Source organism: Raphanus sativus, chromosome 9 (genome assembly GCF_000801105.2).
Source record: "Raphanus sativus cultivar WK10039 chromosome 9, ASM80110v3, whole genome shotgun sequence".
NCBI lineage: Eukaryota > Viridiplantae > Streptophyta > Magnoliopsida > Brassicales > Brassicaceae > Raphanus > Raphanus sativus.
Window position 1 is genome coordinate 11,096,384 of NC_079519.1, and position 15,628 is coordinate 11,112,011.

The following is a 15,628-nucleotide window of genomic DNA, read 5'->3' on the forward strand; positions in this document are numbered from 1 at the left end:
TTTTATAATCAATACTTTACAGTTCAATTTTAAAAATCTATTAATTAATATTATAATTGTTGAGGTATTTGGTTGGGGTATGATATATATAGGGTTTAGGGTTTGATTATAAAGATTAGATTGTATTTTTTGGTTTTATTATTTGGTGGTCTAATTTTATTTTGTTAATGTAGAATTTGAAATGTTATTAGTTAGGAGTAGTATATTTTTCTTATAAGAATATAATGTATTTAAAATTAAGATTTAATGTATTATGTATATATTAGTATGAGGTATTTGGTTTATGGTTTAGGGTTAAGATTTAGAATGAAATATATGATTAAGTTTTAGAATATATTGGGATTTAAGGTTTAAAATTTATATTATAAGTTTGAAATATTAGATTCATGACTTTATATGTAGGTTTAAGTTTAGGATTTTGGGTATTAAGATTAAGGTAGATTTAGTGTTTAAGATTTTGATTTTAAATTTGATATAAGATTTTCAAAAATAATTAAATTTTAGTTTAAGTTTAAGACTGAAGTTATATTATGAAAAGATTGAAGTTTAAAGCTTATGTTTAGGGTTTAGGGGTTTTTTTAGATCACAAAATAAACAAGAATCAGAATCAGAATCAGAAGACTAAGAGAGATTAACCATCATAAACAAAACTTTTTTTGTCATCTATATACTTTTGTTTAGTTATTAATTTCTACAAATGTTTTAGGATTAAGGTGTATATATAAGATTTAGTTTTTAAGATTTTGATTTTAAATTTGATATAAGATTTTCAAAAATAATTAAATTTTTAGTTTAAGTTTAAGATTGAAGTTATATTATGAAAATATTGAAGTTTAAAGCTTATGTTTAGGGCTTAAAACATGTTTAGAGTTTAGGTTTTTTTTTTGTTTTAAATCACAAAATAAACAAGAATCAGAACACTAAACGAGATTAACCATCATAAACATTTTGTCATCTATAACTTTTGTTTTAGTTGTTAATTTCTACAAATGTTCATTTTGAAATTATTGTAAGTGTTGGATGTTGGAATTTATGACATGTTTAGGGTCTAGAACTTGATATAAAAGTAGTTTTTATTGTTTTATTTTTAATCTATTATTGCCGAAATGTTAATTGGAACATAAATTGTAGTGCTAAAGGTAAATCAAAACGCTGAAATTTGATCTCTATATAAAAATTTAAATTTCATTAAATTTCCAAAATATAGACTATTTCATATATCATCCAAAATACACATAAACCAAAACAATTCCTAAGATTGCTAAATCTACGAACCAATGCCTCAACAAACTTTAACATATCAAAATCAAAAACCTAAATCATCCTTTGAAGTGAATGCAAGTCTTTGTGGTCTTCATCTAATGGGAAGTTGCTTTGAGACTAACGCACTGCCAATACAACAACAGAAGCAAGCACAAAGAAGAAAGTGATCATACAATCCCCAACATGTTCTTCTTTTCAAGTACACTTGAAGTCAGTACAAACTGAGAGGATGATGATGAGAATCCGAATCCACAGTCGCAGCCTTCATAATCTAAACCCGACGCCGAGACCCGGCAACGAAGATGCTCCGGAGCAAGGATTCTGTTTTCTGGTACCAGACCCTTGAAGCTTCGTCACTCATCAGGCTCTTCACCATTCCTATTGAATCAATACCTAGCAGCCTTTAATATGGGTTCAGTCATCTGCAAAAGATATGAAACTTAAACTCAGTAATAAGAGCTACGATCAGATCATCGAAAGACAATTAAGATCTCAACACAAGCTATCAAACTGCAGTTTCAATACAGTCCAGTCACAGAAAATGGCGATTCAGACACAAGACAAGCTCCTCTGATGCAAGTAACTCACCAAACAGCAACAAGTTTTGTGTATGAGAAAGCAATCTTGAAGAAAGAAAAAACAAACATTCATAATGATAATTAAGAGAGACATGAGCTTTCAAATTGGTTCAGACATGAGCTTTAAAATTGTTCTAAGCTAAAGGAACGAACTTTGGCCATCATCAATGAACAGAACAGCTTTACGCTCCCTAAAATCAAACATCAGCATAAGCTAATCCTTACAATGATACTAAAACTATCTCTTAGACAGAGATATTCATACAAAACATAACTCATTTTCTCAGGCAAGATATATACGATCTCAAACCTCCATAGAAACAGAAACGAACACAATGAAAAGCAATGCCAAATGCTTTGGCCTTTTTCAGATAATACGCTGGATTCATATATCTCCATAGCCCAGAACCAGTTATCGATCTACCTCTTGCAAACAAATCCAATTTCCCCTCAGATACAAACATCATAAGCCAGAGACTGTGTTCATGCTTAGAGGGTCAACGCTCAATTTCTTTCAATCAAGCTCAGAGCCAAAAGAAAAGAGTCTTACCTTAGAGGTAACATGTTCCCTGAAGTCTTACCTTCGAATCAGAAGCACCAGAAATGTCCGCTTCTTCTCAAAAGAAACAGAGTAACTAAAAGAAAAGGTGAGACCAAATCTAAGGGAGAAAAACTAAGCAAAGCCTCAAAGGTACAAGCTTTAGCTTATAAACATACAAGAGACGTTACCAGGCTTGCAGAAAGGTCGCCGATGTAACCGTCACTGAAACTAAGAATTGTGAGTTATGTGTCATATGAGAATAATGTAGTAGATAATGGAGAAATATTTTATGTGTCATATGAAAAAAATAGAGACTTGAGGTTTTTCTTTTCTTCTGAAGAAAAAAAAATGAAAAGACCAAAAGAAAATTTTTACTAAAACCAAATATTTTGGTGGCAAAAGTGATTTTCACTATCTGGCACTCATGAATGTTACAAGTATAAAAATTGGAATTTTGTCTTCCTGCTTCGTAAAAATCCTGAAAAATACTAGGTAGCCTTTATTTAAATGCTAATAGAGCTACACATCTAACCACCTTTTGTAGCAGTTTGTGAATTTGTGCTACTGTGATGTGCTATCAATACTCATATTTCTTGTAGTGAGAAAAGATGACTAAGCATTATATTATGTATTATACAAGGAATGTGTTTGTGCTGAGAAATAAAACAATCAGTTTGCATATCTTTCTCTCGTTGATAACAAGAAACAATGTGGAAGCATCGTAGCCTAGTGGTTAAGGTTTAAAGGCTTCTACATCCAAGTCTGAACTTCAAATCTCAGACTATGCAATTTCTTGCAGATTACAGTAAATCCAGGTTTTAAATCCGGGAGAGATTGATTTATTAATGCAGACCACAGAAAAAGATGTACAAGAGATCTTCAAGATAGTGCAAGTAAATATGGTCAATAGTTGATCTTCATAGGACGGTTCAGATGATGCAGTTATGCGTAAATCTCATAAGGCATATAGTATTATCGGTTGTTGAATCGTCTATGTAATACTTCTCATAGTTTCAATGTCATAATAAATCAGCGTTAAAAATAAAAACAAGAAACAATAAGAAACATATATATATATATATATATATTATCTCACTATCTTTGCTGACCCCACATACAACATAAAACTACTCTCTCATCTCTCTCTCACATCCCATTCATTCCGGATCTCCTTTTATTTCTTTTATACAAATATATATTATAACTAGGGTCGGCCCGCCCTACGGGCGGGATATAATTATTGTGTAATATATATAATTATATTATCGTATACTTTCTTTGCAATTTATATGTTTATATTCCTAAAATTTATTATTTAATGTTTACAAATTGATGAGTTTTGTTTTGGAGTATATGTGACTTATTAGTTTTGTGGCTGTCCTTTTGCTACTAAAGTTGTTTATTATGTTTCAATATATTATTTTTTAATATTTATCTTAAGTATAAATGATATTGTTTTACTTTTCTATGAAATGTTATTTTGTAATATCTTTTAAGATTTTTTATCATTTTTTCTGTTCAATTCTTTTGTTGTAAAAAATTCAAATTTACTTGCAGTTTTACTTTTTTTTCCGTTGAACTCCTTTATTTTAAGATAATCAAATTTTTTTTTTTGGAGTTAACTAAACCTTTTAATATGATTTTTGCGATTATCAATTCAGGTATGTTCTATTTTTTATTATGTCGGTATATATAGTTTGATTTGTTTGTTTTAAGTTAACTAATTTCATTGTGTTATTTTTGTTTGTTATTGAGCTATTTTACATTGTGTTTGTTAGACTATGCAAGAGTACATATTTTAAGTCTATCAAAATAATTGATTTGAATTTTTTTGTTAAAATATCTTTTATAGATATTCTAATGTAACTATTATATTTTTTGGCTTTGCGTATTTGATTAATGAAAACATAACCGTATTAATTTTTATGCGGTCTGCCATTTTGTCAATACAACAGTCGAAGCGAAAGTAATCTATGTTTTATTAGTATTTTCTATTTGATTTATTTGGGAATGCCGTTATTTTCTCCTCATGTGGTTCTATATATGTAGATTGTAAATTATTTAACTATGCTGATTTGTATGAATTTTATTTATTATGTCTGTTATGTTGATTTGTTGAGCGTGCAAGTCGGTTGGTTTTAGATATTGGAATGAATACACAATAGTTGGCAAAAAAAAAAAATACACAGTATTCTTAAACTTTTACTTAATTTCATGAATGCAAAATTTTCATTTATTTATAGTGATAATATTAGATTTGAGTGATCGTCGCAGAGGAGTCACATTTTTGCGGTAACATCTTTCTTCCCTTTCTTTGAGTTTTCACTTGTTGATGTTCTTTCGATAATCGTTGTACTAACTACTAACATTGGTCTTAAGTAATTGTAAATCAGATAGATATATCAATATAGTCGTCAGAAATTTGTAGACCTAGATAATATTTGTCTTCGATAAAAAAAAAGATAACATTTGTCTTTATATAAATGGTATCCCTTGCGTACTTTGTTATAATACCACAATCGTAGTGTAACATAAGTTAAATGCTAAGCATTAGACATACTAATTTACTTTTGATGTTACGTTGTTACATGCCTCAATAGTTTTCTCATAGAGTCCAAGTTTTTTTTTTGTTGATGAAAATTTTATTATAGAAATGTTAGATGACTGAATGCAGTTTAAAGATAAAGGCTTATAATACGTTAGTTATTTTACAATACTTAAAGAGTCTGCATTTTCACTTTTTTTAGTTACAGTAATAATATAGTGATTAGTGCCTTAGTGTGTAAGGCTAATTTTTGTTTTTTCTTCTTCAAAGTAAATGTGTGGTGCCTGCACTCTCTCTCTTGCCTTTTTGTGTTGGTTATACTATGTCTCTACGAAAAAATTGAAAGTTAGTGTTATTTCAGTCGAGGGTAAAATATACCTTTTTAAATGTTAAACTAAAATTTAAATAGTTTCTTCTCAGCGGTAATATGAACTTTAAATAATCTAGTATTTTATAAGGAAAAGGTTTATCTTTCCAGTAAGAAAAGAAAAATAGAAACATAAGAATAACCAATTGCTAAGATAAACTTAATCAGTACGTTTAAATATTTCTTATATATGATATTTTAACAGTTTATTTAATTACTCATTTATAGTTAAATTAGTAATTAACAGAAATAGAAACATAAGAACAAACAATCGCATATAGTTAAATTATAGCTATGAAGAAATGCACATAATCTGCTTCAACACCATTGAAACATAAGAATAATCGCCTGACAGTTTCATTAATTTCTTGATTTATAAACTCACTTGTACACAGATGATCCTCAAGATTAACCTTATGCATAAACTCGGACAGAAGAAGCCATTGTTGATCTTCCAAACGACAACCAATCAGTTTAACTAAGTTTGCGTGACTTAATTGCCCCAAGTAGTTGATCTCTGTCCGACCTCACAAGTCACAACAAATCACACAAACGGGTCACAGAATTAATCAATGAAAGTTTGAGATTGGAGTGACATAATAAAAGAACATAACCAAAGTTATGTGTACCAGCCATTCTTGGTGACCATGAAATCCATCAGAGTTAAGACGCTTGACAACAACTACAATATTAATGCTGGATTTAGAGTAGTCTCATCGATCAATCCTCTAGTCAGAACAAAACTACCTTCTCGGACAACACATTCTGTTCTGAAGTTTCTGGTTGCAAGTATGAGTTCGTTGAAGGTGTAGGTAAAGCTCCCACCGTGCACTTTGCTAAGTATCTCTCTTTCTCCCTTATGTGCTGCTGCTGATGATGATTGATCACTCTAAAGATGAAGGTAGTAGAGACCATTTCTCTTATCTGCACAAACACACACAAAGGTTGACTAAAGTCAAAACGAAGGACAACTGAAAAAGGTGGAGACTTTTTTATTTAGATCACCTGAAGATTCTCACAAAGTTCATTCCTTTTCTGAGAACCATCATTAATAAACTGTAAAAAGATCATATTTGCAGAGAAACAATTGAACACGGAAACTAAATCAAGAACCCATTAATATAAAATGGAAGTGAACGAAGAATAAAATCTTAAAAGGAGAAGCTTTTCCACACTGACAAACTCCTACGGTGGTGTTACATTGCTCGACCTTCAAGCAGCGAGGAGAAGAACAGAGTTTTCGATTCTAATCTGAAAAAGTTTTTCGATTAATATGAGTGTGAAGAAATGGAATGATGAATTTTGTGGGTACAAACTCACCTATTTATAGCTACATATTCAGAGAACAGGAGATAGTAACGGATGCAGTGAATGAGGAATCGTGGAAGGAGTGGAGAAAAGGAATTAAGAAGTTTGTAATGACAACGATTGAATGTACCCCGTAACGGTTCCGGTTTCCCTTTGTCGGCGAGAAGAAAGACAGACGAATCGACGCGAATGTCAGCTCGCAGCAGAGATAGGACGTGAATATTCATCTCCCATAACACTCTCGAAACTCCATGGTCAGTATTAGGAAAAAAAAACAGTATAAGGAAAGAAGTTGAGAACATGATGAACCCTAAAAAATCGATTGTAGGAAACGAAGACAGTGTCTATTAGGCTTTGATAAATATTAACCCACTTAAAAGGTCAGCCCATTGCAATTAAACCCAACAGAAGTCTATCGAGAAAAAGAAAAAGAACGACAGAAAGTTGGACACCGCTACGCATCGTTTCATTTAACTGGGACACGTGTCGCGCCATCGTCTCTCGAGTTTCCACGCTGGCGTCCTACGTGGCTGCACAGGAGAGAAGGAAACTGTATTATATACTAGGATAAGCCCGCCCTACGGGCGGGAAGTAGATCAGTAAATAATTTAAATAATCAGAATAAATATTTAATATTAGTTGTTATTATTTGAATTATACATATTTGTTAAAAATTATATGTTATTTGATTTGAAGACTAAATAAATCAAGTTATCTGAATAATTGGTTATACTTTTTTAAATATAAATACTACCTATTATGTTGGGTTAGAATATGTTTTTCTAATAAACCATGTTATCTGAATAACTGGCTATGATTTTTTAAAAAATATTATCTTCGTTCCTAAAAGACGTATGTTCTGGAAAAAAATTGTTTTAAAAAGATATATTTTTTACTTTTTTAATGAGTGATTTTATGAGAAATTGTAAGTTTCAAAAAAAATTAATAGTATTTATTGAATTTATATTGGTTAATAGTTATGGAAAATTGTTATTCATAAAAAAGTTGCATTTATAATCAAGATTTAGTGAATTTTCTTAATATATGAGAAAAATCTAGGATATTTATTTTTTAGAAACAGAGGGAGGACTACTTATTATTTTTAAAATGTTAAAATGTTTTCTTTTGTTTAGTAATTTATGTTTTAATTATAAATTAATAATTAGATGTGGTTTTACATCATTTCTTGTAATTTCCAGAAAACTTTTTCATTTTTGTTAGTAGAAAAGAAACAAACTTGTAAATGGATTCATAAATTTTTATTTCATTTACTTTTTGTTTCATTTATTTTTTTAATTTTTTTATTTTGTTTATTTCATTTAATTTTTGTTATGTTACACTTTTGTACTAAATTCAGTTTTACTGTAGGATTTTGATAGAATTTTATTTGTGTTAAAATATATAATTAATTATAAAATTATTTATGTAATATTAGATGTTTGCTTTCTACATGATGCGAGTACGCCTGCACTTGATATACACATTTTTTTGGTAACATGTTAAGCTAACTTGATATACATATGAACCCAAGTATGTCTATCTTTTTAACTTTTGCTATAAATCATCCAAGTATATCTACAAAAGGGTTATCCCATTTCTTTTTAAATACAACCCAAAACAACCGATAATATGATTCAGAATTTGACCAGCTTGTAGATATTGACGATGCAAAAATAGTAAGAAAGCCTGAGATGTAAAATGGCAGTGAGAGTGACTAAACTCTCACACTCAGGGGTAGAAACCTGATATCAATGCATATGAGCATGTGTTATACTCCATATTATTGTTTTCATTCCTGAACACAAATCAGGAAGAAAACATATTGATCTTCAAGTACAGAATCCTAACCAATGTAAGAGGATAACTCTTCCAAGATTCAGTACGCATGACCAGGGTCTTGATCAGATTCTTACAGTCATTCACTTCTTTTGAATGTCTGGCAGGAACCTGCAAATTCAAAACTGCATGTAATAAAAGTTGCTAGATAATCTGCAAGATAAGCTAATTGCTTATTAAACAACATATACAAAGCCATCAATAAGAATGCATAATGTTTTGTAAAAACACAAAAAGTGAAGTACGTAACCAAAGAATATAAGGAATAGACACTAATTACCTGGACAGGAAGTTAAAGTTGGCTCTCAAAGTGATCCGATCCTTTCCCATCTCACCCTCCCGAAAAAGCTATACATCACAAAGCAGGAATAGGTAAACAATTTAATGAAATAATATAGTAAAAGAAATAGTAATAATAATAATATAGTTGTGAAGAGAATTAGCTCAAGAACATAATTACCTGAGAGATAGTTCGCTTGAAAGTACTGAATTTTAACAAAGGCATCCAAGATGCGTCCCTATATACAATGTTGCATGAGAGTTAATGGGTGGTGAAGCCAACCAATTCTAAATTATGCGCTCAGTGAATGTTTACCAGTACAATCCGTGCTTCATCCATTAACTGCTGATCAACACCTTTCTCGTATTTTGGGTCTACCTGAATCCAAAACATCTATTTTAGCTGACACCCAGAGTGTGAGAGTGGACTTATGATATGGAAACATGGAGACAAATGTTTAGCTGACACAAACAAACATCTCAAGGAGATAGTGGACCTAACGTAAGTGAGATTCGTTTCTTACCTCCGACAATAGCAACAACCACCTTAGGATCAACACCAGAGTCAGGACTCAGGCGTGCAGCAAGCCCATTAAAAACACTTGGGCAGGCCGGAGTGTTCCTGCAGCAGAAAATAATAGTTACACATCATTTTAAAAACAGAGCAGTGACATGTATGTTCAAAAGGCACTCAACAAAATCGAGAAATTAGATATACCTATAAATCCAGAAGGTTGACATGCGGTGTTGAGTGCTCTGGGTCTCTTCGTTATAGATTGTTTCAAGAACATTGGCCAGTCCTGAAATCAGCGATGAGGATAGATGATTTCACAATTCTTCTGGGGAAAAAATTGAAGTGTTAGTTGTGATTATGATGTTCACGGTATGTAGACCGACCTTTTTATAGTTGTAGCTGCACCGCCTTGAACAGAGGGTAAGATTCATTGAATGATAAATCGTGCTAGCAGTGGATTGAAGGAGTTAAGAGGTCCTTAATGGCAGTGAATCAATGCATCCCGTAACTGTTTCGTGGAGACGAAACAACACCAGGGCATCTCGATCCAGGGAATCTTCTTCACGATTCTTCTCAAAACGATGATATGAACGCTAAAAATCTAAAAGTCGCCATTGTTGAAGAAGGAAAAATCGGACAATAAACTTAGCTTTTGATTTTCTTTGATTTCTTTTATCAGTCCAAATAACCTAATGTAAGCCCGACAATGAAAATAAAATAACCTGATACGAAGCCCAACATGAAAACGTGATAGTCCAAGTTGAAAGCAGCAATTTTTTAAAAGACAATGGACACGTGTCAGCGTCTCCTGCAGCTAATTGATGACGTGTCACGCTCTGGAGAGAGGGAACTCTATTATATATAAATAGATAGATAGATAAATCATCTCCTTTATTTTACAACACCATGTTATTTCTGAGTTTTTTCCCAATAATTATCGATGCCTTCTAAATTCCTTCTGGTTTTGGACGTTAGTACGCTAAGTTTGAGGATTATGATTCAGGTCAAATTCTGATTAACATGAAAAGATTTGTAACGGCCTAGAACCTCTAGCCCAAAGTTTCAATTGGTATAAAAGGAAAGCCGATAGGCCTACGACTAGAGATGGCAATTGGGCTCTCCCGTCCCGTACCGTCCCGTCCCGCTGCGGGTTCGTCTTCTGGCGGTACACGGCGGGCCTGTTCCGCGCGGGATGCGGTCCTCAACATAGCTGCCCAATCCCGTACCGCATTCCTAGCAAACCTTTGCGGGCCGTCCCGCGGGATAATAAATAATACACTGTCTCAGACAGTCTGTCTGCTTCTTCCTGCACTAACACACAAAAACAAAAATGAATTTTAGCAGACCACAAACATAAACGTCATTTACCATATAGTTATACGATCAGAACATTGAGTTAATGACAGTACAAAGTAAACAAGACTAGTCTTGTATCAAAAACATCCCTTTATGCGACTTTGTTATAACAAAGTAATACTGCATTGTTTTGCTATCTAATGTGTCGTGGTAGGGTTTTAAAAATATTAACTAATTTTTTTTTTAAATTGATAGTTTAAAATTTGAACGTGCAATGCCAAAAAAATAATTAAAACTTCCTATATTTTCTCAAACGATATTCATCAAACAACAGAATGACAGATCAAGGCAAGACATCAAGTTCTCCTATCAATTCTTAGTAGTTCTAAGCAAGGTAGCGAGTTCTCCTATCAATACATCAAGCTCTACGCAACACATCCAGTTCTCCTATCTATATACTGAGTTCTCCTACCAATTCTTAGTAGTTCTCCATTCAATTCTTACTAGTTCTATATACATCGAGCTCTAAGCAAGACATCCAGTTCTCCCTCTACACAAGACAGCGACTAACCTGAGGTCCTGAAGGCTGAAGCTGCTTCGGTGAAGAAAACGAGGTTTCATTGCTTTCTTTTTGTTTCAGGTGAAGAAGACGAGGATTCTAGATGCGGTACAGGTGGGATCCCGCAGATAAGGTGGGCTTTCCCGCTTTCAACCCGGCACCGCACAAGGCCCATCCCGCAACGCCCGCTTTTTTGCGGGTATTGAATACTTAGGCCCAAACCCGCCCCACACCAACCCTTAACGGGCTGGGCCCGCGGTCCAGTACCCAGTTTTCCATCCCTACCTATGACCCATTAAGATTAAATGCACGGTTTTCTATCATTTTCTTAATAAATGCTAGATTGCTAGATGTATATTTACATAGTGCATGAAAATGCTCATACTGTTAAAGGACTTAATAAATCATTGTATTGATATGAGAGTTTGTTTGTGAGCTAATCTGCTAGAAAGAACTAAACAACTAGGATATTAGATGCATGAAACGGATTAGATGAATGGTTTCTAGGATGAGACTATGTGTTGTATGTGGTTGGTCCTGAAGTGTTCAACAATGAAAAGGAAGTGTGTAAAGTGATGTGATGAGATGTGAGTGGACTGCCGGTTGGGCAGGGTGATAGGCGCTGTATGTATGGGCATCAGTCTTGGAGGGACAACAGAGGCTGTTTTGTGTTTGGGCAGTTGTCTCTTAGTAAGGACAACAATTATGTGTAAAATATATTAAGATGAAACATGTTAAGATGAAAAAAGATTCAGTTATTTCGGTAAAGTTGTAAAAGCCAAAATAACCGAAAACCAAACGGAATAGAACCAATTTTTTTCTGGTTCAGGACCAACCTAACTTACCGAAACCAAAAATGGCAGACCGAATAAACAAAAAAATGGAACTGCAAGACCAGTTCAAAAATCCAAAATAATCAAATATTTAACCCATGTTCAAAAAAATAATATTTAATATATATCTAATCTATTAAAACTGAAGTACAAATATTATTTAATCCTGAGTTTTGCACAATAATTACGATGACATGCCATTAGTTATAATTAAAGCACTGTTATTTAATACATTTAGTAACCGATTATTCCGGTGGCCAATACATTATTAATGCAATCTCATTCGCCAGCCCATTTTTGTTTCACAGAACAACTACCAGCCCATTTATATTTCAAACTCATAAAAATTTATATGTAATCCAGTATATTTTAGAAGTGAAAGATTTTAGCACTATTAAATTTTGAAAGTCTCAGATTCTCAACGTCTGTTTCCAAATGAAGTACCAAACTAAATAATTATATTTTTAATTTTTATATATGAAGATGATCCTGGGCCATGCACGTGGAGACTTGAACAAGTTAAACATCATTACATTTAATTTCAACACAACATTGAAACTAATAATACTCTTTTCCTTCCGAATTCAAGACTATTAGAAAAAACCCATTCCTACTTCTACGCAATGACAACTAACTAGATTATACCATAACAAAATTAAAGCTTTATATATATTTCAAATCAAAATAATAATTTAAAGTTATATCAAAAATTGATTCAACATATGCATATATTAAAAAATTTACTTTTACTAAAATATTTTCCAATAACCATTATTGAAGAATGTTTACAATATATATAAGAAAACTACAATAAAAAGTCAAATTTCATATACCAACTTAAATTATGATTTTTTTCATTTCACATTAAATTTTAAAAATATAATATATATAATTATTTGTATGATCGTACGTATAAAATACTATTAATTATATGTTTATTCTATTTTTAAAGGAAAAAATAGATTCTGAATTAGGGGTGGGCGTTCCGGTACACATTCAGGTTCGGTTCGGGTCTGTTTGGGTTTCGGATTGCCAGGGTCAAAGATTTCAATCTCATTCGGATATTTCTAAAATTTGGTTTGGATTCGTTTCAAATCTTTGCGGGTTCGTTCGGGTTCGGATATTTCAATCTCATTCGGATATTTCTAAAATTTGGTTTGGATTCGTTTCAAATCTTTGCGGGTTTGTTCGGGTTCGGATAACCCATTTAAACTATTTTAAAATTTATATGCTTTACATTTTTCAAAATATATAAACAAAATAATATGTTACATATAAATTTGAATAACATATGTTAGAATACCTAAACTTAACATATAAATTGGTTTGATTTAAATATTTGGATAGAGAATAAATAATTATTTTAAATATATTTGGTGTTTTGAGTATACTTTAACGACTGTAGATATTTACATATGACTATTTATATATATTATCAATTATTTAAACCAACTTAGTATCATATATATATATATACATATATAAATCTATTTCGAATGCATTCGGGTATCTGAAATACTTGATTCAGATGGAGTTCGGTTTCAGTTCTCTAAATACCAAAATTTTGAATAATTTAGATATTTAATCAATTTCGGTTAGGATTTGGTACTTCTTTTTGGATCGGGATCGGTTTGATTTTTTGGATTTGGAATTTTTGTCCAATTCTAATATTGACATGGAAAAAAAATAGTAACATATTTTATAGAAAATACACCCGCACGGGCGTGCGGGTCAAAATCTAGTCTATATTATTAAAATTGAAGTACACATTAAAGATGTTTGGAAACAAGGATAGTAGAATAAATGAGATATGTTCGGCAACATGAATAGTAGAAATGTGTACTTTCTTTTATTTACACATTTAACTCAATAAATTAATAACAAATGAGAATTACTTAGAAACATAAATAACATATTTAATACTTCTTTTTATTTAAACATTTAGCCATTGTTTTTATAATAAATTAAACAACTTTCTTTCTATATTTCTTTTTATTTACAATTCTGTCACTATATTTACAATTCTTTTTATTTACAATTCTTTATGGTGAAAATAAAAACACAAACTGAAATATAAATAGTATATTATATATATTTTTTTTAAAAAAAAATAGTTTTATTACCTTATTTAATTTACTCAAATATAAAAATTTCAAGAGTTTAATTTTCAAAATAAAATATCATAAAATTAATAATAATTCATAGAAAACTAATGCAAAAAAATTAAAACTTTGAAACATGGATAAAAGAAGAAAAAAATAATGGCTTATGTTATTAATAAAAATTGTAAATCCATTATATCAGTTTTTAAAATATACAAAATGGACTAATCTAATTACCTAAAAGTATTGTTTTATCTAAAATAATCATAAAATAAAATTAAAATTTTATATACATATTTCAAATCAAAAATAATAATTTAAAATTGATTTATATCAAAAATTGATTTAAAACATGCATGTATTCAAAAATTAATTTTAACTAAAATATTTTCCAATAACCATTTTCTAAAAAAATTTCAATATATATAAGAAAAATACAACAAAAAGATTAATTTTATATACCAACTTAAATTATGCTTTTTATATTTCACATTAAAATTTAAGAATATAATATATATGTTTATTTATAAGATGATACATATAAAATACAATTACTTATATGATTATTTATACGATGGACCAATTTTTTTGTTTTGACGTCGAAAGGCTATTCTATTATTTATATGATGGACCAATACAATTAACTATATGATGGCATATATACGATAAATATTGACTAGGGCTGGGCGTTTAGGTATCCATTCTGGTTCGTTTCAGATCTGTTTGAGTTTCGGGTTTCAAAGGTCAAAAATTTTGGCCCCATTCATATATTTTTAAATTTCAACTCGAAGTATGACTAGGGCTGGGCGTTCAGGTATCCATTCGGGTTCGTTTCAGATCTGCTTGGGTTTTGGGTTTCCTAGGTCAAAGATTTCAGCCTCATTCAGATATTTCTAAATTTCAGTTCGAATTATACTCAGATCTTTGCGGGTTCATTTCGGGTTCGGATAATCCATTTAGATTATTTTTCAAAATTCATTATATATTTTGAATTTCTTAAAATCTATAAATAAAATATTATATTGTATATAAATCTGAATAACATATGTCAGAATACCTAAACTTAACATATAAATTGGTTTGGTTTAAATTTTCGATCAAAAATCAATAATTATTTTAAATATTTTTGGTGTTTTGACTTTTGAGTGTACTTCCACTATGTTAGATATTTATATTTGACTATTTTATATATTTTCAAATATTTTAAACCAACCTAAAAGTATCATATGTATTCTGGGTGTTTTTATATACATTAAAATTAAAAATAATTAATATATATAAGTATATAAATCTTTTTCGGATACATTTTGATATCCAAAATACTTTGGTTCAAATTGGTTATGGTTCCGGTTATCTAAATATCAAAATTTTGAATAATTTGGATATTTAATCAATTTTGATTTGTGTTTGGTATTACTCTTTCGGATCGTGATCGGTTCGGTTCTTCATATTTGAATTTTTTATCCAGCTTTGATATTGACATGAAAAATAAATAACAATATATTTTTAAAATATACATCTGCACGGGCGTGCGGATCAAAACTTAGTTTAAATTACACTGTAAATATTTAATTAATATAGAAATATGTCACATTGTTTAAACAAAA

The 15,628-nt window shown here is 30.7% G+C and overlaps 1 protein-coding gene and 1 long non-coding RNA gene across 5 annotated transcripts; both read right to left on the reverse strand.

The window, feature by feature from the left end:
- Positions 1-1,169: 1,169 nt before the first annotated feature.
- LOC130500277 (uncharacterized) lies at positions 1,170-2,810 on the reverse strand. The gene is made up of 2 exons (XR_008938891.1): positions 1,486-2,810; positions 1,170-1,388 (listed from the first exon to the last, which is right to left on the reverse strand). It is a non-coding gene; the product is annotated as an uncharacterized LOC130500277 (long non-coding RNA).
- A 2,770-nt stretch (positions 2,811-5,580) lies between these two features.
- On the reverse strand, positions 5,581-6,902 carry LOC130500278 (uncharacterized). Of its 4 annotated transcripts, none has more exons than XR_008938893.1 (5): positions 6,615-6,902; positions 6,300-6,545; positions 6,042-6,218; positions 5,924-5,976; positions 5,581-5,811 (listed from the first exon to the last, which is right to left on the reverse strand). XR_008938893.1 is itself a non-coding variant. In XM_056995117.1 (5 exons), the coding sequence occupies exons 2-5, from the start codon at positions 6,363-6,365 to the stop codon at positions 5,769-5,771; spliced, it is 348 nt and encodes a 115-aa protein (XP_056851097.1). In that variant the 5' UTR covers positions 6,366-6,540; positions 6,615-6,902; the 3' UTR covers positions 5,581-5,768. The 4 variants fall into 4 exon arrangements, 2 of the variants coding, with proteins under 2 accessions (XP_056851097.1, XP_056851096.1); XM_056995117.1 differs by having other exon boundaries at positions 5,581-5,820; positions 6,300-6,540; XM_056995116.1 differs by having other exon boundaries at positions 5,581-5,820.
- Positions 6,903-15,628: the final 8,726 nt, after the last annotated feature.

Excerpts from the sequence above, each read along its gene's own strand:
- LOC130500278 (XM_056995117.1), bottom strand. The coding sequence starts at position 6,365 with ATGATCTTTTTACAGTTTATTAATGATGGTTCTCAGAAAAGGAATGAA. Across the intron at positions 6,219-6,299 it reads AACTTTGTGAGAATCTTCAG|ATAAGAGAAATGGTCTCTAC; the intron begins GTGATCTAAATA and ends GTGTTTGTGCAG. Across the intron at positions 5,977-6,041 it reads AGAATGTGTTGTCCGAGAAG|TTGTTGTCAAGCGTCTTAAC; the intron begins GTAGTTTTGTTC and ends TTAATATTGTAG.